The sequence below is a fragment of the Anolis sagrei genome, chromosome 3 (genome assembly GCF_037176765.1).
Source record: "Anolis sagrei isolate rAnoSag1 chromosome 3, rAnoSag1.mat, whole genome shotgun sequence".
Lineage (NCBI taxonomy): Eukaryota > Metazoa > Chordata > Lepidosauria > Squamata > Dactyloidae > Anolis > Anolis sagrei.
In genome coordinates this window covers 253614186-253638192 of record NC_090023.1, presented here as the reverse complement: position 1 = coordinate 253638192, position 24007 = coordinate 253614186, and the positions used below count along the sequence as shown (strand labels likewise).

General features: G+C 41.6%; 1 protein-coding gene across 1 annotated transcript in view; it reads left to right on the top strand.

Annotated features, from left to right (window-relative positions):
• Positions 1 to 24007, top strand: part of SPATA16 (spermatogenesis associated 16) — a 177538-nt gene that overhangs the window by 91442 nt on the left and 62089 nt on the right. Inside the window, exon 4 of the mRNA XM_060766767.2 lies at positions 6642 to 6726. Within this exon, the coding sequence (XP_060622750.2) occupies positions 6642 to 6726 (85 nt within the window). The remainder of the gene's footprint in view (positions 1 to 6641; positions 6727 to 24007) is intronic.

Here is a 24007-nt window from a genome sequence, read left to right as displayed (position 1 = left end):
ACAGTAGCAAAAATACAGTTATGAAGTAGCAACAAAAATAACTTAATGGTTGAGGGTCACCATAACATGAGAAACTGTATTATGGGGTCGTGGCATTAGGAAGATTGAGAACTACTGCCTTAGAGCAAAAGACACATATTCATATGCAAGACAGGAAGGGTAAAAAAGCAAGGCAACCACTGGCAGGTTGCTACTAATAGTGTTATTTTTCTTAAAGTAAGCTCACATCAAGGTGAGTTTGCCCAGGGGTCATTTATGGCCACTGAAGGCAAACTCGTCACAATGCCTTTGCCATGTGTGGTGCTAACAAGGCAAACATAGAGTCTTCGGGGATCAGAAAAGTACAGTTCAAATAAGGATTTTTTTTTCAAGTATAGACAGACCCCCAGTCTCAAGAGCAAATGCTCTCTAGCTAACCAGACCTCTTATTTCAGCACTGATTGCTGGGCAGTATTACGTGGATCAGGGGTAGATTATGCTGCACTCCTAGCGCTGTCCTCAAATATCTTGCCAGTGTTGCCTGCATCCCTTTTCGCCCCCTACCTTATGCAACAGCCTTACTGTGCCTAATGGAAGGGCTGACCCCAATGTTAGAGCGCTAGTTAAGCTGCAGTAGTCATGACGAAGACATGGGAGATCATCTGAATCTGCCGTGCCATTTTCAGAGACAGACACATTGTGTAGTTCTACCCAAGATGATAGGTGTGGGCTGGCTTTATTGTAAGAAGGTGCAGAAAGAAATGTTACATTTGCAAATCAGTCAAACAGATGGAAGGCTTCACCTACGCTGCCAACAGCAAAGATGAGGGACGCCGCTAGCTTACGCATACACCCGTATAACATACACACACAGGTAGTTTCATTTGGACATTGATGGAGCTGCTTGGCACTGACAATAGCATAACATCCATTTAACACAAAATGGAAAGATACCGGTGACATTTGCAGAATTTAATCTCTTAAACTACAGTTGCTTTGGAAGCATCAGATGCCGGGTGATGAATAAATAGGTATTTATATAACTAGGATTCTTTTCAAATGCAACCAAATAAAAGTTGTGTCCTTCTGCTCCCTTCCATCATCATACATTCTGATACAAAACATCTGCATGACATGGACAAGATATAAAGGTTAAATTGGACAGCATTTCTTGACACTGCAAAGGGGGAAAAAACCCTGTAAATGAAGTCCACAAGCTCAAGCTATTAAAACCATCCTTTCAAATCTCACTTCCACTATAAATGTCCAACATGACCTTAAGAAATTAACTGGCTATGGTCTCAGAAAAGAGGAGCAGAATAATACCGAGGCATTGGAATCTAAAGAGAGAGACATCTGAGGCCCCGTTATGCCAAAAACCCAGTTTAAAGGGCTGCTAAATTTTGCAAGATTAGTTTTCAGCCACACATATCACAGGCGGTAACACACACACACTGTCTGCAAGGTGAATTTTCCCCCTCAGGAATACACAGCCAAAGTTAGTAGCAAATCATACTGATGAAAATGCATTGTCGAAGGCTTTCATGGCCGGAATATGGAACCCGGTGGTGCAATTGGTTAAATCCTTGTGTCGGCAGGACTGAAGACCGACAGGTCAGAGGTTCTAATCTGGGGAGAGCGTGGATGAGCTCCCTCTATCAGCTCCAGCTCCCCATGAGACAAGCCTCCCACAAGGATGATAAAACATCAAAATATCCGGGCATCCCTTGGGCAATGTCCCTGCAAACAGCCAGTTCTCACACACCAGAAACGACTTGAAGTTTCTCAAGTTGCTCCTGGCATTAAAAAAGGCGGAATCACTGGATTGTTGTGTGTTTTCCAGGCTGTATGAACATGTTCCAGAAGCATTCTCTGCTGACATTTCGCCTGCATCTGTGGTAGGCATCCTCAGAGGTTGTGACCTCACAATCTCTGAGGATGCTGCAATAGATGAAGGCGAAACAGCAGGAGAGAATGCTTCTGGAAAATAGCCATACAGCCTGGAAAACACACAACAACCCATACTGCTGAAAGTCAGGGGACAACCAGAAAAGGTATTATTTCCTGCCTGATTCTATTGCTCTTCCCATGGTGCTGCCAAGGATCAGTGCCATGATATGTTTCCGAACTTCAGAAGCATGACATCAGTGTATATAACTCACAATGGTCCATATATTGGAGAAAGGCAAAATTAAGCCCTGGAGCCGTGTTCTCCAGACCTGTTTTAGTCCCTAACACAAGCATTTTCCTCTTGACTTGATGAAGGGAAATTCCAGGCCCAACGTCACAAGATCTCAGCATCAGTCAGGAAGCCTAGATTAACAACTCCCAGCCCACCACACTTTATTCTGAGAGCACTTCCATGTTCACATTGTATGGATCTGTTGAGAACATCCAAGTCAACATGTACAATTTATCAACATGTGGCCCAAAAGCTTGTACTGTGCCATTTATTATTTTGTTTAACTTGAAGGTTAGCATGTTTTCACCCAGGTTCCTCAGATTTTTGTCACTGACTTACAAAATTTCAGTGAAGAATCTTTAGCACATATATAGTATTTTGCTCTACTAGTGAATTCAAGAGATGGATGCATCTGTGTGCATATATAGATTTATCTTATTTCTCAGCTTACTACAGAATATCGCCGCATTCCCCCACTACACCCAGAAAACTCTGAACCGTTTGTGATTTAAATCCTCAGTTTCCTTTATTTTCATTTGGCCATATCTCATTAAGAACATAATGCAGCTTGCGAAAACATGCTTGAAAATGGCATTACTGCTAGCCTGGGATTAGGGTTTTATAACACATGTAACTGGGGAGAGAATTCCGAATTCAATTTACGGTAATGTCAAGGAGCAATAAATATATCGGCAGTGATGGGGAGGGGAGATGGGCAGCTAGACGTCGATAGGAAAGCATCAACAAATAAACTTTTTGTGCTAGTAATTAGACGCAGAAGATTATTATATGTTTAATTGACTAAAGTGACAATTTGAAATTACATCTAGTTTCATTTAATTGGATTTAGACTCTCCAGAGGGAAGGAAATGGAGAGGGGTATTGGTGGAGCAGCCATAAAAAGCAAACCAGTTTTCTGAAGTCTGTTGAAGCCGGCATTAATATCCATAGCACAATAGTTTTTAATATCCTCCTAGCCTAATAAGAGAAATGTGGCAGTTGTTAACACGCACTCAGGGTACTAAAGCATATTGAATTAGCTGGAGTGTGCGCTGTCTCCTCCAACCTACCCTTCGCCAGCCCATAAGAAGAGGCGTAATTTAATCAAAGGTGAACTGTGTTTGACTTCACCACAGACTGCAATATTCTTCTCTGACACCAGCATCACACTATATCAAGCCTTCCACCACTGTCCTAGAAGACATTTTGACTGTATATAATGTGTGGGAGTCCGTAAATACTTTAAAGCGAGCCAGAATAAAACATTTTTGAGTGAGCATTAAATATTTCCACCCAGTAAAAATAGAAAATGCTATCAACGGTTAGGATTGTTTCCCCTCTCCCCATATACTTTTGTTGCCTCATAAAACAGCTCCTCAGAGCTTCCCTGCAGATATACCATGACTGATTATTGTGAATCTATAAATATAATATAAAACTAATAAAAATAGAAGCATATATAAATAACCCTCAGTCCAGCAGCTATGCCATAGTTCATGGTAACAATGAATTAAGGTCTTGCATCAACTATGCAAAAGCTTTGGAGCTAGTGAAATGATGGCACTAGGGATATAGCCATGCCCCAGAGGTGTAGCCGGAAATATAATTTGGCAAGTTGGCATAATTTGGCCTACCATGATGTGGGAAGGGTGAGGGATTTGTCCTACCACCTAAAATTGTTCCCCAAACTTTACTATGCTAAAATTGGCTGTGCTGGTACAGCTGTACCAGAAGCTCCAACTTTATTTGCTTTGTATTAAGTGTTTGCTTGTAGCCCAAGGCTTGGGATTATGCAGAAGGGTGGCTTCCTGTTAAAGTTTGCAGTTATAGGGCAGGCCCCCTGTCCATCATCGTTAAGTTTGGTTCCGCCCCCTGTTCAGGACAATTGAGAAGGGAAGGGAGCCATTTTCAGTCAGTCTCAGCAAGGAAAGTCAATGTACAGGACGTGTACAGACTTCTCCTGTACAAAGGCTTCAACCCTTAAGACTTCCCGGGGGAGATCAGTCTTAAGAGCATCTAAAGATTCCCAAAGGTTCCCAGGGAAACAGCCTTACAGCCCCGAGGAATTTTGGAGGGAATAACAGCTTTAAACATCAAGAACTCCAGCTAAGTGACTACAGGCCTACTGGTAGGTCCACTCGGTTTTGAGACGCAGTTCAGCCCGGTAGCGGATCCACATCAGTTAGGTTTAGGATCACAGAAGTTTGGAAAGGGATTTTCCTTTAGAGTAAAGGTAACAGTTAGAAGCCACCAGTTGCACAAAAGCCTGGAAGCATTTGTTGAACCTTTTGAAGACAAAAGAAGTTTCTGTTGATTGTTCACCAATAAAAGACTTTGTTATATTTTACAAGCCTTCTAGAGACTGTTTATGGTGAAAATCCTTAAGAATTTCTCTTCGGGCCCCCTGGCTTCCCGCTGGGCTAAAGTTGCACGTCCTGTTTTAAAGGCAATTCGTTTCAAGCCCAGCGCGCAACAGAACATTGGCATATATTGTACATACAGGCAGTCCCAGAGTTACAAACATTCAACTTACAAATGACTCAGAGTTAAAAATGGGGGTGAGCTAACAGGAATTGAGAGAAATCTACCACTAAGAAGATGAATTCCCTCCTGAAAGAGTTATCATGGGGGAAAGGTGTCTCCACTGAAGCTTTATCTCCCATCTTTGCTTCTGCAACAAGCCATTTTTTTCAAAATCCAATTGTCACAGGGACAGAAAGTGAGGTGAATCTTCTGAACAGGGGCTCAGATAGCAAAACAAACACCAAAGGGGTGTCAACCCTTCCCTAGGCTATTCAAAGCTAAAAGATTGATATTTTTGGCTGGAATTACACTTTAAAAATATACCTGTTTCTACTTACATACAAATTCCGCTTAAGAACAAACCTACAGATTCTATCTTGTTCATAACTTGGGGACTGCCTGTACCCTCACCTTTCTTTTTGGACTGAGCAAAGATCCCCAACATAGGATAGTGATTTCAGGTTATTGAGGTAGAGAGGAGCAGTGGCAACCATTTTTAATAAGGAAGGATTTTCTGCATAAGCCCTGCAGAGAGGCTGTGGCATCCTTTTCAATAGAGGCTTATGAGTGGAAACAGATATCTTTCCTTACTCCCCCCCCCCCTGCTTTTTTTTTTCCAGGGGGCATTCTCATTCATTTTCCTCCTTTATATTTTCCCCCTATATGTATAGATTTAAAAGTTTTAAGATCAGCAATGTAATTTACCCATGCCTTAACTACTGTATAACCCTTACTTGGATCTATAATTCCATCCAAACTCTAACCAATTGGCAGCCATTCTTCCCGTCTGTTGTGCACCATGGACCCCTGCTGATAATCAGGCTAAAACATGAGCTATACATTATGTGTATTTTATAGAAATATAAAGTGTGTATTTTACATGTGTATTTTATAGGAATATGCTTTAATATATGCTTTTACTGAATGTTTTTTATTATTATGATGTATTTTAACTGCACTGTGCCCAACTTCAAGCCTTAAGGCAGCGTTTCTCAACCTGGGGGTCCGGATCCCTGGGGAGGTCAAAAGGGGGTGTCAGAGGAGTCGCCAAAAACCATCAGGCCATCTTCTGTTGGCCTAATTCTATCGTTGGTGGGGTTCAGAATGCTCTTAGATTGTAGGTGAACTATAAATCCCAGCAACTACAACTCCCAAATATAAAGGTTTATTTTCCCCAAACTCGACCAATGTTCGCATTTGGGCATATTGAGTATGTGTGCCAAGTTTGGTCAAGATGCATCACTGTTTGAGACCACAGTGCTCTCTGGATGTAGGTGAACTACAACTCCAAAATTCAAGGTCAATGCCCATAAACCCTGCCTTTGATTGTAGGTGACTTATAAATTCCAGCAACTACAACTCCCAAATGACAAAATCAATCCCCCTCCCCCACCCCACCGGTATTCAAATTTGGGCTTATTGGGTTCTTCTGCCAAATTTGGTCCAGTGAATGAAAAAACATCCTGTAGCAAAAGTACAGTTATGAAGTAGCAACAAAAATAATGTTATGATTGGGGGTCACCACAACATGAGGGACCACAGCATTAGGAAGGCTGAGAACCACTGCCTTAAGGAGAGGTGAGCAATTATTATTATTATTATTATTATTATTATTATTATTATTAACATAATTAATCTGCAATTCACGTTTCCTTCTAGATTGACATATGTAGGCGTTAAAAGGATATACTTCAGTGGGCCATATTATGGCATCCAACTCACACAGTGATTTTTCTTAACTAAAACTACCAGAATTCCTCAACCAGTATGGCCACTGTCATGCTGCCAGGAATTTCTGTGAGTTTAAAAAAAAACACTAATTTTACTTAGAGCTCTGGTACTTCAGTATTAGAATACATTCATTTTTGTATCATGAGCATGGTATTCTTGTACCCTCCCCAGATGCCTTTCCTCTTTCTCAATTATTTCACTTGCCTATTCTGTTTTTTGTCACCAGGAGCACTATGGTTGCTGACTATATCTACTGGTTGTCTGGAGGAAGGGAGCAGCATACCAGCAAGCTCATCAAACTGTATTGGCAGGTAAAAATTGATGGTCCAGCTCCGAAGGAGGAGCCCATCTTGCTGTTAGAACCCAAATGAAGGATTGGTGCTTAAAAGACTGCCGGCTGAGGTTGCTCTGGGGCTTATCAATCAGGAAGCCATTACAGAGCAGTAACGTATTTATAATGAAGTAGATTTTTTTCCCCAAGACTAATTTTAAGGGTAAAACGCGAGGTTGTTAACCCTTGGCTCATACTTCAATTTTACAGACAGACATAAAATTTCATCTTTGATAATGTATCATCCCAAGTGCTACATATATATTTCCATATATAGATAGATATCCCTCTTGGTATTGAGGCTTCCCTGAAAAAAATTTATGCACAATATTTTGATATGCCTCCCTGCACTTTGCACACAAGAAGGATTCAGCGTCGAAAGAAGTCTGTTGTTACAGCAGATGAATGTTTTAGTGTGGAGTCATCGCAATTTTTTTCCTTACAAAATCTCAAACTAATATGCAGATCAGAACTTCGCCGGCTGACAGATTTCACAGTTTCCTGCATGATGGGAGGCAGTCCTCATTAGTTTAACTGCATTCAAATGCATACTTAAATATCGAGAGAGAGAGAAAATACACATTTAAATAGTGAGATTTGAGGGTTTTTTTTAAAAAAAAATAGATTCAAAGAGCAACCAAATGGAATGTCAACCCTCTACATTCACTGGGATGAGAAGTGTGGGACCTTCATAGAAATGAAAATCTGTGACTAAATAATTGCTATTTTTTCACCTGAGGGAACAGTTCTCTAGAAATCTATAGGTTCTCCAATGTCACTCTATCTCCAACTTCCATTAGATTGACCACAAAATTGTGCTGAAGGACCTAGAGATTCCTACAGTTGACATCTCCAAGAATCTTCTGGTTAAGATTGACTATAGGATTGCACTGAAGGACCTAGAAATTCCTAGAGTTTATGTTTCCAGGAATCTTCTGGTTAAGGTTGACCATAGGTTGTACTGAAGGGCCTAGAGATTCCTAGAGTTGATGTCTCCAGAAATCTTCTGGTTAAGGTTGACCATAGGTTGTACTGAAGGGCCTAGAGATTCCTAGAGTTGATGTCTCCAGAAATCTTCTGGTTAAGGTTGACCATAGGATTGCACCGAAGGACCTAGAGATTCCTAGACTAGACGTCCCCAGGAATCTTCTGGTTAAGGTTGACCATAGGATTGCACTGAAGGACCTAGAGATACCTAGAGTTGATGTCTCCAGGAATCTTCTGGTTAAGATTTACCATACGATTGCATTGAAAGACCTAGAGATTCCCAGAGTTGACGTCTCCAGGAATCTTTTGGTTAAGGTTGACCATAGGATTACACCACAGGACCTAGAAATTACTAAAGTTGACATCTCCAGGAATCTTCTGGTTAAGGTTGACCATAGGATTGCATTGAAGGACCGAAAGATTCCTAGAGCCTGGAAAGGTTTTTGGGTTTTGTTTTGGATAACATCTTCCTCCAAAATTCCTTAGCCAATGTAGGTCAAGGGAAGCTGTCTTGAAGAGTCTAAGAATGCCAAAATGATGGTAATGATTGTTTGATTATGATGATAATAATGGTTTGATTCTCTGGCCTATGAGCATGCTCATATTATTGACAAATATTGAGGGATATATTTTTCAGCTGCTTTTAAAATTACCCACTTTTTTCTCCCTTCCCACATCCTGTTTTGCTCTCAGCTTATTTCTATTGTTTCCCAGTAGGTTCAGACAAATCAAACTGCTGGAGTGGTGGTGGTTGTATGCCTTCAAAGAGTTTCTGAATTATGGTGACCTACAGATAATTTATCTGTAGGTCAGATTTTACCTGTAGGTTTTATTGGCAAGATTTGTTCAGAGGGGGGTTGCCTTTGCCTTCCTCCAAAGCTGAGAGATTGTGACTTGACCAAGGTCACCTTGTAAGTTTCTATGACCAAGAGGGGATTTGACCATGATCTCCAGAGCTGTAGCACAACACTCAAACCACCATACCATGCTGGCTCTCTCCTCAGCTTACTCCCACTGGTACCAACTGAGTTCAAGTAGAAAAGTTTGCATTCAATTAACCCAGCAGAATAGAGAGGAGTGGGCAGGATCTCACCCTTCCCAGTGGGTCCTGGTAAAAGCGAACTGCTGCAGTCTCTTCTAATTTATCTATTGTTCCAAGTTCATAAAAGTTGCCATTTTGACCACACTCCAATTTTGCTTCACTACAAGACTCCTGGATTTCATATGTGAAACTTGGAAGGGTATGTGATAAAGAGCTGTTTGAAACTGACACCAACTGCATGTAGAAGGAGTAAAAGCTGCCCATTGTTAGAAATATTTAAGCAGATGTCAGAAGGCCATCTGTCTGGTGAACTGTATTTATATCCCAAAAATCACCTTCTGCCTTGATATAGGTGAGTTAGATGACTCCAAGCCCCTTCCTCCTCCTAAATTCACTTAATCTATGACATGCTTCACAACCCATTTGTTTTATTATTACATTTTCTTTCACCATTTCTCCAGAGATCCCAGAGCAGCATACATTCTGTCTTCTCCTTTTTAATCATGAGAAAAACCCTGCTTAATAGACAATGCTTGAAAAGTTATCCTCCCTCATGCTGCTGGTAGTGGGTTATGGGAGCTATAGCCCAAAAAGTTATTTTCTGAATGTTACTCTCCTAGTAGATTAAGCTGAGGAACAATGATGCCAACATTTAGATTTGGAAGAGTTGGATCAGACTACCTAAGCAGGCGGAATCCCTGGTGGCACAGTGGGTTAAACTGCTGAGCTGCTGAACTTGCTGACCAAAAGGTCAGGGATTTGAATCCAGGGAGTGGGTTGAGCTCCCACTGTTAGCCCTAGCTTCTGTCAACCTAGCAGTATGAAAACATGCAAATGTGAATAGATCAACAGGTATTTATTTATTTATTTACTATATTTGTATATCGCCCTTCTCAGCCCTCAGGCGACTCAGGGCAATTTAAAGAGGTAACAATTTGATGCCCAAAAAACCATAAAACATTTCAAAACATTACTATACAATATAGGTACCGCTTTGGCGGGAAAGTAATGGCATTCCATGCAGTCATGTGGGCCACATGACTTTGGAGGAGTCTACAGACAACACTGGCTCTTTGGCTTAGAAATGGAGATGAGCTTCATCCCTCAGAGTCAGAAACAACTAGACTTAATATCAAGCAGAAACTTTACCTTTACTTTTTACCCAAGCAGTCAGCATTGTGGTTGGTTGGGAAGCTGCACCCAAGTCTTCCTGATCCAAATCCATCACAGACAATGACAACAGCTCTCAACCCACAACAGATATTGCATGTACACTATATAGTTAATGCAGTTTGATACCACTTATCTACCCAGATGTAAGTACTGCAGCTCAGGGGATGACACTGATGCCCAGAGAAATTGCAAAGGGACTTACCCCTACTGAATGTTTGTGTGTTTGTTTGTTTTACACCCAAATGCATTTGTGTGGATTTTTGGAGGGAGGGGGCAGCATACAGGGAGCACACAACTCCCATGTCACACCAGCTCCACTGGCTGCCTGTTTGCTACCAGGCAATTTGCCTATAAACCCTAAATGGCCCTGGCCCAATTTACCTGCCTGAATGCCTCTCCCCTTTTGAACCATCATGGAGATTAAGATCCTCCAAGGAGACCCTACTCTCCATCCCACCATTGTAACAGGCGCAATTGGTGGGGGCGAGAGAGAGGGTCTTCTCGGTGATTGCCCCAGGCAAATTGGCCCCCTTCTTCTTGTCCTTCAGAAGGATGATTAAAACTTGGCTGTGAGGCCAAGCTTTCAGGATAGTGCAATAAAGCAGCAATAGGAATAATTACCAGGCCAATTAGATTAGACGCAGATGATCAAGGCGGTTTTAAACCGTAAATTTTAATATTGAGACAAATGTTTTCAATGTTTATGTATGCATATAATGAATTCATGTCCCTGCATTGAATGTATGCTGTTTGTATATTGTGCTCTGCCCTAAGTTCCCTTCAGGGTCAGAAGGGTGGAAAATAGATGTTTTAAATAAATAAATAAATAACTACCTACTACACCTGTCACAAAAAGCACCATTTTAGAATCTAGCTGTGTATATTAATATATAGTCTTCAAATTCAGATAATGCCAAAAATAACTCGTCACATGTTTGTACGCACATGCTTCTGTGTTACCAAAGCAACAGCAACCGATTATGTACTTTCACAGTAGCCATCAATATCCTCCCTTTTTTTTTTCTTTTCAAAATCACATGCAACTCTTGATGAAAATATTGAAGGCATACAAAGTAAGGCAATGGGGGATTTTCTTTTTACAATAAAGATCAAGACATGCATTTATAGTTTTAATAGTTTTTTGATAGAACTCAACTAAAATTGATGGGGTATGTGTGTGTCTGCATGTGAAGATTTTAATTGGTACTGAAAATGTTTCCTCTTTTCAGTAAAAATTTCTTTCTGAAATGTTCACACATGGCGTGGCAAGGGTATTTACTACGTAGAATGTGTCCTTAGGAATATAGTTCCTCTTTGTAACTACCATCTTTAACTGATGGCAACTCCATGAATGAGAAACCTTCAAGTCATCCCATCCTCAAAAGCTCTGCTCAGATCTTGCAGACTCAAGACCATGGCTTCCTTGAATTCATTCCTTCTTCCTCTACATCAGGAATGAGCAAGACATGGCTCTAAACCATTTTTAATCCCTCCTAACACTGGAGAAAAAAATCCAATCAAAAGCAGATTTTCCTTTTCCTGGATACATCCAAGATTGATTAATTTATCATTATACAGTGCACACAACACCCCAGAATACACAACTCAAGAAATTAAATCCAATGTAGACAGGTAAATTCTAAATTTTATTTTTCTTTATTTTGGCATATTTCTGAAAGAACTGTCCTCTGCATAAGTAAAGCTAAAGGTTTTCCCTGACATTAAGTCTAGTCGTGGGGGTGGTGCTTATCTCCATTTATAAGCCAAAGAGCCAATATTGTCCGTAGATACCTCCAAGGAATGTGGTTGGCATAACTGCATGGAGCGCCGTTACCTTCCTACAGAAGCAATACCTATTGATCTACTCACATTCACATGTTTTTGAACTGCTAGGTTGGCAGAAGGTAGGGCTAACAGCGGGAGCTCAACCCACTCCCTGGTTTCAAACGGCCACCCTTTCAATCAGCAAGTTCAGCAGTTCAGCAGTTTAACCCACTGTGCCGTGTGTATATGAAATTCTCCTAGGACTCTCCAAAGTTGTCCACATTTATCTGCCATGGCCCACCTAGCCATCTAACCACAATTAACTCTCTGTGGTATTGCCATGCAGCCATAAATGCCTGGTACATAGCATTAGAAAATCATTTCATTTGTTGTTGGGATATGAGAGCAATTCAGGGAGTAGTAACTTCTGAAAATGGAGAAATGGCTGGGGATGGAAGGAGAGGTTTCTTCCAGATGAAGACAGCCAACTTCAGTTTCTAACTTGCAGGTCAAAAATTAGGAATATAGGACCTCCTCCAGTTGGGGCAGATGTGTTGAGAGGTTGCTGTTTCAACATTTAGGGTTTGTTTGTGTTTTTTAAGGTACAGTGTTTCTTATATCTAGGATGATTTTCTGACAATTTCAAACCCTAGTTGCAAAATCTTATAAGATCCCCTGAGTTGATTTCTTTTTAATTCCAAGACATACCAGAACAAAGTAAATCTCTTCTCCTCCTTTTTAACCCTAGTTTTCTGTGCAAAATAGCTACATCTGACATGTGTGCAGAATAAGTCCTGATCTGCAAGGTAAAAAGGTAAAGGTTTGCCTTGTCATTAAGTCCAGTCGTGTCCAACTCTGGGGGGTGACGCTCACATACATTTCTAACCTGAAGAGCTGGCGTTATCCACAGTTGCCTCCAAGGTCATCTTGCCACCATGACTGCATGGAGCACCATTACCTTCACGCAGAAGCGATACCTTTTGATCTACTCACATTTGCATGTTTTTGAACTGCTAGGTTGGCAGAAGCTGGGGCTAACAGCAGGAGTTCACTCTACTTCCCAGATTCGAACCACCAATCTTTTGGTCAACAAGTTCAGCAACTCAGTAGTTTAACCTGCTGTGCCACCCTGCAAACAGGTTTCAAAACATGCAAGTTTTTGAAGGCTTTCTCAGAATGGGAAGAAAATTGCTAAAATTATGCATTACTTCCTTTGAGAAGAAAAGAGTTACATCCTGCCCTAATATAAATCCAAGAAATTGCCCCAGAGGAATAGAATGAGTGGACACAGAGATGACAACAATTAGCAAAAGCAATGGAGCTATTTTGTAAAAACATATGCTTTTATAAACCAATCTGGAAGAGCCCAGAGGGTTGTCTTTCAAGATTATTTTTAAACACATCCTAAAATACCTGCAGATACATTTTTAAAATGATTCTTGCAACAATCAAGCAGCTATAGTACAGTAGCTGTTAAATCTTCACCTTGTAAAGGACAAGGGGAGATAAGCCTGCCGTGGGTATGAGAGTCGTATGTTTGCCACTTTAAAAAAGAAGACAGTAAATCATAATCGAAAGTCTCCTTGCTTTATCTGTAGCAGGTTTCCATACAAAAAAGTAGAATCTAGAGATATTATCAGTTGATGTGTCTTAACTCTCTGAGCATCAGCGAAAAGCTTTGCATGTTGGTTGTTGCCTGCCAATTTGCTAGTAAAGTCACCAGAGTAGCTATTGGGTTGCCAGATTCAAGGCCAGAGATCCTTTAAATCTCCTCACATGGTATGAGATCAGGCAGACAGCCTGGTTTGCTACAGCAGAAACGTCTGTGATAGATCCAGGTCTGATGCTGGCTACTCAAACCAAAGACTGTGAAGTCCAGAGAAGGAGCAAGTTGGCCACAATTTACCCATATGTGTTTTCAAGGAGGGAGCTCTTTCTCATTTAAAGCTTCACCCTGAGTCTCACACCAGGCTTGATTATCCCAGGTTTCCCCTCTTTCCCTGTTTTGAGTGCAGAGCTGTCATTTTGCCTTAGGCAGATAATAAATTCACCCAGATTGAAATACTTTACAGCCAGGTGGGATGATTATCTACTCTGACCTCCCACATAATGTGCAGGGCATACCATTTCACTACCAATTCCTTCACAAAGCTTAATAGCTCAGTTGCATTGCAGCCGATCTCCCATCGCTCTGCCTCTCCTGCCTTCCCGTCCCCAACTGCCAGGTATGTACTTGTCTCTGTCCTGAAGATTTCTAAGTTAGGGAATCCATCATGTTCCCTTGTAAACTGCCTGACTGATTAATTACTGGTCGGTTTGTTTTTCTAACTGTGCTTTGTTTCCTTGTTGAATTTGTCTCCATTCTGCCTGTGCCCAGCAAATCTGATTACAACATATTTTGCAATATAAAAGGATCCATCATTTGACAGGTATCCTCAAACAGAAGACAGCCCATTGGAGAGTGTTATAGTGCTTCTCTCTCTAACCCATATTCCATTTACAGCTCTGTTGATGCTGGAATACTGACAGCTGCCCAGGTTTCTTTGACCCAAATCTTCAAAATCTATGTTCTCCAATGTGGACTGCTGTCTGTTGCATCTCTCTCTTTATCTCCATTTGGTAAGGTCTGAACAATTCTTAGCATTACATTAGTTGGGTCCTTCTCCCCTGCTGAACAAGAGGAAAGAGCAATGGTGGTTGTCTAAAACTCCTTGCCTCCAAAACTTGGATTCTGTCCAGGAGGCCCAGGCAATTCTTCCACCCCATCACACTGGGGTAAATTGTCCCTTTGCCACACTTTGGGGATGAGGCCTGCCATCACATGACACTCGGGAAGTCCTGGTCCATTGATGCTCGAAGTGCCAAGGAAGTGTCACAAGATGCTTCCTTAGCCATGACGAAAAGTGTGGTGTGTTGGTGTGTTTTGGGTATCTCTGATTGAGCTACCAACATTTTTTTTTCTTCCCTCTTACTTAGGCAATCCCTCATAGCTCGAGGATTATTGTCTTCCAGATGGATCATGGTGAATATGGTGGGTGGTGTGGGGAACCTGGCGCCTTGCTCCCCACATCACTCACATTGCCCCTTTCCTCATCCCATGGAGGGAAGCGATAACAATCAGGATGGCATGCAGCCACCCGGAAGCTCCACAAAATAACCCCTAAAAATAAAGTTAAACGTACCTGGCCTCCATTACATTCCTCCTTGTGCCAGGCAAATGTGAGGAGGAACATAGTGGTGGCCAGATTACTTTAACTTTATTTTTAGGAGTTATTGTGGGGCTTGGGATGAGGGGATGGGCATAATCCTGGACCTTTGGACTCCAGGAGCCCAAAATGTTTGAGATGGCAAATGGGGACTCACCCACGGATAGTCCCAGGACTACCCAGAAATGAGTCTTCACAGGCTCAATACCTTATTAGAACCGGGCCTTTCAGGAAGGTCTGGATCTAATGGGGTTTAAAATTAATTTGGAATTCCTGAGGATATTCCAAAATAATCCATTTTTACTGGTGGCATTGTTTTCATGCCCCTGGTAAAAACCCAGACAAGTCCCACGTTTTGGGCCTGTCTGGATGGGCCCTAAGTTGCTGCCTTTGTTCATTTGTTTCTAGCCAAAATCTCATTCTGAGTCCAGGTTCTTTATAAAAACCTCTGTTTCAGAAGCCTTGTAATTCTTTTGTCCTTGGGGATGGAAGAAACAGTGCCTTTAAGTAGCAGCCCTTTTTGTAAGGCACTAGCAGCTGTGTGAAACTGATGAAGATCATGACTGCCTACCTGTCTAGCATCATGCTTCTGCTAGTGCTCAAAGGAAAATCCTGCTGTCAAAGCACATCCTCCCATTAAATTGTGGTCCTAGGGTACTGAAACTATACCATTGTTCACTAACCAAACATCTTACCCATTTGTTAAAAAAACAAATACAAATTGAGAACATCAGAAGCTGCATGGATCGTGGGCCAGTCACACTTAATTTGGATGTACTATACAAGTGCATGCAGAGTGTCAAGCTCAGTTGACAGTCATAAAATCCTGCACAGAATAGGCAAGTTCGGGTTACGGAGGCCATCTCTACATCATCACAATTTTTAGCATATGGTTAGGAGATGGGTGCCATTCTTATGTAGCCAAAAACATATTGTTATGCAGCACAGACCATTGTACAGAATTACCACCACCACCCCACCAAATTAGGAAAAGAGATAAACTCTAGTGTGGCTGGGGAAAATTAAAAAACAAAAACAAATAAGGATGGAATACATTCAGTGGTGATGAACTGCTTTGCACCAGAAGCAAAAGGAGTGCAGAGTGGAGTATCCTGGCTGGAACCGACTGGAAACATCTCCAATGGACCTCCATTTATTTTACTTTGAAACTCCTCCTACAGTTCAAGTTTGACCCTATCCTTGAGATTTCTGGGCTAAAACAGACCTAGGGAAAGTCCTCATGTCATTAAGCATTATTCATTAAGAACTGATCCCAGTTGCTCACGTATTATCATTTTTTCCATGTGTGTGTGAGAGAGAAAGAGAATGGGAGAATATATTTTCCTTTATAAGTATTACGACCTAGTTAAAGAGGCTGTTCTCAGAAGATGAAATGAAGAGATTATTTCTTCTTATTAAAGAAGGACCATTTAATCTAGCCTACTGACTTTTAACCAGAGGATAATGCGAAGCCGAGTAGAGTGGGAGCCCTAGCACCACAACAACTGAGATGGAAATAGGAGGTTTATTAAGTAATTGCATAGACCCCTTACTGCAGGTGGTTTATTAAGTAATTGCATAGACCCCTTACTGCAAGTGTGGGCAAACCCAAGCGCAGGGGTCAGATGTGGCCTCTTGGGCTCTTTTCTCAGGCCCTCCTCTCTCTCGCCAGCCTATCCTTCCTTCCTTCTTTCCTTCCTCCTTCTCTCCCTTATCTCCTTCTTTCTCCCTCCTTCCTTCCCTTCCTCTCATTTGTCCCTCCTTCTTTCCCTCTTTCCTCCCTCCTTTTGTCTCGCTTTCTTTCTCCTTCCTTCCTTTCTTCCTTTTTGTCTTTCCTTCTGTCTCCTTTTCCTCCCCCTCTTCCTCCATTCCCTTGCTTCAACCCCTATCTTCCTCCCTTCCTTCCTTCTTTCCTTCTTTTTCCTTCCTCCTTTCCTTCTGGGGGATGTTTAGCTGGGAAAAGAGAAGGTAGAGAGAGACCACAAGAACCATGTTTCATGTTTTAAAAGGGTGTTCCATTGAGGAGAGGGAGGGGGAAAACTGATTTTCTGTTGCTATGCAGACCAGGGCACAAGGGAGCAATGGATTGAAATGGCCAGGGAAGAGATTTGACTGAAAAGATTAGGAAGAACTTCCTGGGGGTAGGAGCTGATAGAGAGTGGCATAGGCTGCCTGGGAGTGTAGTGGAGTCTCCTTCTGGAGGCTTTTCTGCAGAGGCTGTCTATTGGGAGTGCTTTGCTTGTGCCTTCTTACATGGCCCTTGGGGGTCTCTTATAGAGCTAGGATTCTATATCAGAAATAGGCAATACAGGATCTCATGGATACACTTTTTCTCTCCCATCCACCTTCTCATCCTGACAAAAGCCAACCCTTTTGGGATCCAAATGTTTTCTGTTTTCCTTCACTTTCTGCCTCTAAAAGAGAAGAGGAGGGGGAAGGAAAGGACAGGGAGGGGACTTGGGGAGAACCCCCTTCCTCCTGGCCCACCAACCCTGATTCAGCCCACCATGCAGCCCCCAAGTTAGAAAGTTTTCCCATGCCTGCCTTACTGTTACCACCACCCTGAGAGTCTTTGCAAGAAACATCAAGAAATCAATTGTTGCTTACAAATTATAGGAAGCTGCTACTCTGCTAGCTGAGTGAACGATTTGCCCACAATCCTTTCTTCATGCCCAGACCTGAGCCTACTAAAACATTTCATTTTCACCCTTCCTTCCTTCATGGAAATAATCCACAAAAACTAGAGAGTCAGGACCAGGCCAAAAATCTGGCAACCCCATCCCTTGCAACTTCAGAGGGACATGCAGGCAGCCAGAAATTAGTTCCGGCTTTTATTTTTGTAGGGGCAATGATGGGCGAAGAAGGTTCCCCTAGGTCTCATCGAGTAAGGACCCTGAAAAGATGGCAAAATTCCCCGTCTGTATCCACAATCAGCTTGTTCAAACAATTCCTGCTGCAACAAAGAAGTTCACACTGGGAAGCTGCTTTCCTGTGTGTATCTGCCTTACTGGATCGAAAGAACATTAAGTCCAGATCCTCTTTCCTGCAAAATAATACACTTACAGTTTTCTGTAGCATCTAACACTTCCTGAACTTTAAAATAAATCTCTTAAGCCGTTGTGCTTTTGCCTTTTAGAGCTCAGCAGAACACCGAGATATATTTTTGGCTGTTCTGCAAGGCCAGTTTTAAAATAACTACACCGTGTACCAAAATACAACTGCCGTCTTAAGTTATTAAACACATTTAAGAACCTAAATAATAAGCTGATATGTGACGTGACCTACATTAACAGAAGCATAAAATGGCAGATAAGCTACATGTTCTCAACTATAATACACTGGATGTTTTATTCATTGAAGTTATTCTACCAAATTGGAAAGGAAGAAAAATACACTGTACACATTTTCCCCCATTCCTTGGAAATAAAAATAACCTAAGGGGATCATAACAGGAAGTATTGTTCATGTACCGTTCAAGAATATAAGTCTAGTGGAAAAGAGCCAGCATGTTCCAAAAACTATGTGTTGGACAAGGATTCCAGGAGACCCATGTTCAAATCCCCACTCAGTAGGGAATTCACAGAGTAACCTTGAGCAGCCCTTATTTAAAGTGAGGGAAGCTTGGTTGGAAGCACTCCTAATTCTCATTTTCTAAGTACATGACATAGTAAATAATGGCTACCTAAATTTCCAAGGCAATGTACATTTTGTAAATGTCATTGTTCCCCAAGGAATCTTGAAAGGCACCTCAGCTCAGAACGCATCTGGTCCATTCTTCCCATTTTCTCCTCTGACTTCACCATCTGTCCTTGAAACCATCACTGTATTGTAGCAGATCTGGAAAGGACTCCAGTTCCCTGGGAGAAAGTGTGCAATGTGAAAGTAGGCAATGAGATTGACTTTGAGTCTCTCTGGGTTCCTAGACCAGACCTACCAGAAAAAGTTCATTGATTGTGTGATAACCACTTGAAACATTTATTCAGCTCAGTGTGAAGGGTTCATTGTTAGACTCAAATTCATATTCAGTATTTGTGGGTTCATTGAGTAGCTTCCATCAAATTGATGTCATACTGCCTCAGCTACCGTGTTAATGGAAATGGGCCAAGCAACTTGGGTATCAGTCGCCACTGCTCCTGGAACTCTCATCTGAACCACCTGTCATCAAAACACCTTTAGTAGGATAGTCCCCTATTGCTACTTCCAAATATTCAGTAATATCTTTACAGTTCTCAGAATCTGTGATGTTCTATAAACCTATATAGCAAGAATAAAGAAATGCATAGGGTTGGGAAGGGAAGATTCAGAATGGGGAGGGAAAAGAGGGAAGCGGGGGGGGGGAGTTGACACCAGAAACCTATTTCTGCCAGAAAATGAGACAACCAGTTGTTACCATCTGCCCTATAGGAAATAACAACACTAATAACACTTTATTTATATTCTGCCCTTTTCACTCCGAAGGGTACTCAGGGCGGATCACAAGTACACATACATGGCAAATATTCAGTACCATTTGTATAGACAAAACACAGACAGAACAGAAAGAGGTGTTGTGTCGATTCTATGGACAGTTGGGCTTGAGTCCACAGGGGGTGCTGTTGCTCCATCCTCTATGATGAATAGCCATCAGGACTTCCTCATTCCAGCATTTTCTGATCTTCTTTTTCTTTGTGGCATTGTAAAATACCTCCCCCGCTTTAGCAGTACCTAATTTCTCTAATTACAGCTAAAGCTGCTTTCGAACTTCTTAGGTAAAAAGTGAGCAGGGCTGATGGTTGGTCAACTGCTCACACCAACCCGGGGGTTCGAACTTGCAACCTTTTGGTTGATAGATCTTATAGTTGCTGATGATTTACCAGCTGTGCTAAACCTCCAGCCCAAATATCTCAATGACTTTTAGCATTGATGTTTTCCCTGTCTTTAATAGGAAGAATATAAACAATTTTAACAAATTGGAACATAAAAAGCATGTGCAGAACCACTAAATCAGGCTGAAAGTCTAATTGATCAAGCATTATGTTCTCATGGTATTCAACCATACATAGTATACCTGTGTATGTCCACAAGCCATGGGCAGTACTGCCTTTTTGATAGCTTTCCTAACTAGCTCATATTCAGAGACATATTGCTTCTGTATAAGTTTGGGGGAAACAGCTTTTCATAAGACAACTGAATACCCTGGAGATTTCCCATCAAAAGCTGAAAACTTTTGATGTGGGGGGGGGGGGCTCAGTAGATGGGGTAATTTCAAAACATATTATATGAAAGACCATGATGGACAGATAGCAACAATAAAAGTTACTTTTGGGAACAGGAGAAGATGAAGAAAAATACAACCTTTTTCTGTTCCTCTATGTTGCCAGGCACTGGATTTTTCATTAAGAATAGTTTGTAACTGTTTATTGTTAAAAGGCAATCCCTCCACCAAGGCTACTACTGCTACTGTAGTCTTCTAACTTGAACTAATTATAGGGAACACACAATGCCCTTTCTAAAGCAGCTCTACTGGCTACCGATAACTTTCCGGTCCCAATTCATAGTGCAGGTTATGACCTACAAAACCCTAAAAGGTTTTGGCCCCACCTATCTTCGTGATCACATCCTCCCCTATGAAACAGCCTTGGAGAGGCCCTCCTCTAACTTCCACCACCAGCATGGCTGGTGGGGACGAGGGAGAGGGCCTTCTTGGTGATGGCTTCTCGACTTTGGAACACTTTCCTCAGGGAGATTAGGCAGGCCCCTACTCTGTCCTCCTTTCATAGCGATCTGAAAACTTGGATGTTCCAGCAAGTTTTCAAGAATGTCTAGTCCCTATTCATATATGCCCAGTCCCTAGGTCGCCAGCTAGTACTCTGCTTTGCACTTCATCCACTTCCTCAGTGCTATGGTATTCTGTTTGCACTATCCCTTGCCCAGCCCTTTTAGCTTGGTCACACCCACTTTAGTAATCTTGGCCATTGGTCCTTGCTGAACCTCACCTGCAGAAGCTCCAATGTAATCCGTTTTTTACTTTTATCTTGAGTTTGTTTTATCTGGATTTGTAATTTGTGATGCTTTTATTTTAAGGTGTTTTGTTCTGTGGATTGCTTTTACTTTTATGTATTTTTTTATTTTTGCTTTTATGTATTGTGGACACTCTGTCCATATGTAAGTCGCCCCAAGTCCCTTCAAGAGAATTAATTAATTAATTCATAGTTTAACAGTAACTATTTACTTTCCTGTTTCTTAATGGTAGCTAAATTACTTCCTTTAGTTCCATTTTAAAATATCTAAATGCTACAATCCACAGGCCTGTGATTCAGAACTATCTCTTCTCCATTTCGCCCCATTGTCACCTCAGTATCCATCATACAGCCTAAGGCAACAACACAAAATAATAACAGAAGCCATCATTTGAGTGTGTCATATTCTTCCTTTGCATTTAATGAGGCTACATCCCTGTAACTACTAAAGTAATGAAAAAGTTATAGTGAAAGTGCAAAAGGAGTGATGGTAATCCTCATTAAGATATAATCAGTAGTTATATCATCATCACTGAAGAATGAACTTAATTGCTTATTGTTTTGTTTTAGCAAGTTTCTTTCAAAATCTCAAAATACCTTTCGAAGACTTCACATTCCAGAACACTTTTAGCAAAAAAAAAACCAAAAAACAAACAGAGCTATATTCATCTGATAACAACTTTGATGAGATAAGGGCCTGTGTCCCATTCCTACAGGTTTTTAACACACACACACACACACTTTGACTCTTGCTTCTATGATTTGAGTCTACCACATTTCTTGAAATAGGTTATCCAGCTTTTATTTCAGCTTAATCTCTGTGGAGACCAGCTTGCCTATCTATCAGTGAAATGCCAGGATGTGCAAATCCAACTTTGTGCCTCTGGTGTTGTTGATGTGTGTGTTTGTCAGTGATAAGTTAAGAAGACTGTGTGCCTTGGGCTTTGGCAAAGGTCAACAACCTCACAAATCTGATTTCTGCACCGAATGTCTCGTAAAGCTTGCAAAGGGTGAGGACAGGGATGGACACAGTTTTCAGAGCTGTGGTGCTTTGGTCTGGAAGCACACTTGCCACATTTGGTACAAAAATACTGCCTTCTCTCTACTAAAGAGCACCCTGGGAAACCAGCTTCAGAACTGGGGAAAACCGGGAGTGAAAGCAAGCACCAACTCGCTAGAACTTGTGAGATTGTCATTGCACCATCTTTTCCCCAGACTCTGGAGCTGTGCAGAAAGGAACTCAACCCATTTTTCTCTTTCCTGCTTTGCATTCTTGGAATATAAATTTATAAATATAATTTGTTTGCATTTTAACATTGTGTTTGCAATAAAGTGGCCCCATAGAACCTAATGGAGTGGGACAAAATTGGAGCTTAAAATGAATATTGCATAAACACAATTTTAAAAGTTTAAACAATTTGCAGATTCATATACACTTCCAAGAATCCAACATTGTCTTCCATAAAGTTCCAATGCAGAAATCCTGCTGCTTAGCTGTAGGCAACCACAAAAACTTTCTCCAAGCTGACTATGGCCTAATTATGATCCTTGGCAAACACATCTCCTCTCCCTCCCTTTCTTCTCAAACCAAACTGATAAGTACAGCCTCTTTCTAAGGATTTCTGCACCCACTGGGCCAAATCAAAAATTAATATGTAACCAAGGGCACCTCTACCCAGGCATTAAAACCCAGACACATACTAAATTGGTTTATGTCTGTCTTAATGATGTAGCTACACTTCTGATGAGTACTGTGGGTTTACCACCTCATCACACGAGGTGAATTTAGCACCCTAGCATGCTGCCAAGATGCTTCCTTCAAGGAGCCCACCAGATACCATCACACGATGTATGGCAACTTTCGGAAGGGAGGAGGTTTCCTAACAGCATGATAGGATGCTTCCCTTGGAACGCAGGAAGCTTCCTGCATTCCATTGGAAGCCACAAGGCCAGGGCAAAGGGAAGTCACGCGGTGACACTTCACCACCACGGAGGGGTGCAAATCATCCCATTGGATCTCATCCAAGCAGTCTTGGCCCAACCTGACCATATAGACTCCAACCCTCCATAGCATCAGATTCAGAAGTGTATAAGTAGCCCAAATTTATTGACCTAAACAGAGTGATGCTTTTGATGAGTGCCACAAATTTTGCCGGTTCCGTTACCCAAAAGCAGCCACTGGTAAGAAAATAAAGATTTTTGGGGGGAAATGCACAAATAAGGGTTCACATGGTGCTCCACTTCAAGCCCAGAAATCCTCCTGAATGAAGGAATGCTTTTGGCATATATATTTCTCAACTTAACAAGAGGGCATTCTTCCAAAGGCATTTCCTTATAAGGGTATGTTTCCCTATCATTACTACCCCCTTTCTCTCCAGCCTGTGCTCAATACAGATATTCTCACTATCTTGTACATGATTTAGCTCCAATGGTAAGTAGGCAAATCCCCCAAATTCTTTCTCTCACACTCTTCATGAGCATGCATTGCATTTCACAAATGGCTTCCCTTTTTACTCCCCCCCCCCCCCAATTTTACACCCAACCCAATCTTGTATTGTTTCCTCATGTTAGGAATTTCAGATTGCATGTTCTCCTGCACTTTGCGAAGTATCACACACCAAAGACTGACACACTCTCTGTCCTTCACACCAAGTTTAGGTGCCCTTTCATGCTGCAAAATTACAGCCCTCTCATTTTGCTTTAACTGCATCCTGTTGATTCCTGTGTTTTGTAGTTTGGTCTGACACAAGAGCTCTTTGGCAGAGAATTTTACATACCGCTCCCTAAAGTGCAAATCTCAGGATGTTGCCATGGCAGTTAAAGTGGAACATAGCACTATTAACAGTGCAGTGTGAAAAGGCCCTCTGGGCTAGATGGGCTGATAATATGATTCAGAGTAAAGTAGTTTCATGAATTCCAGTGCAAAGATTCTCAGGCTGCAGAAGAGGGATTTGTTTATTTTAGTATTTATTTTGTTCTGCTTTTACTGCTTTGGCCTTTCTAGTGTGACCATCCGCACGCTCAGTGTCCCTTCCTGCAGACAATCCGCTGTGCATATTACAAAAAAAAAAAATCACTGCTGAAAAAGAT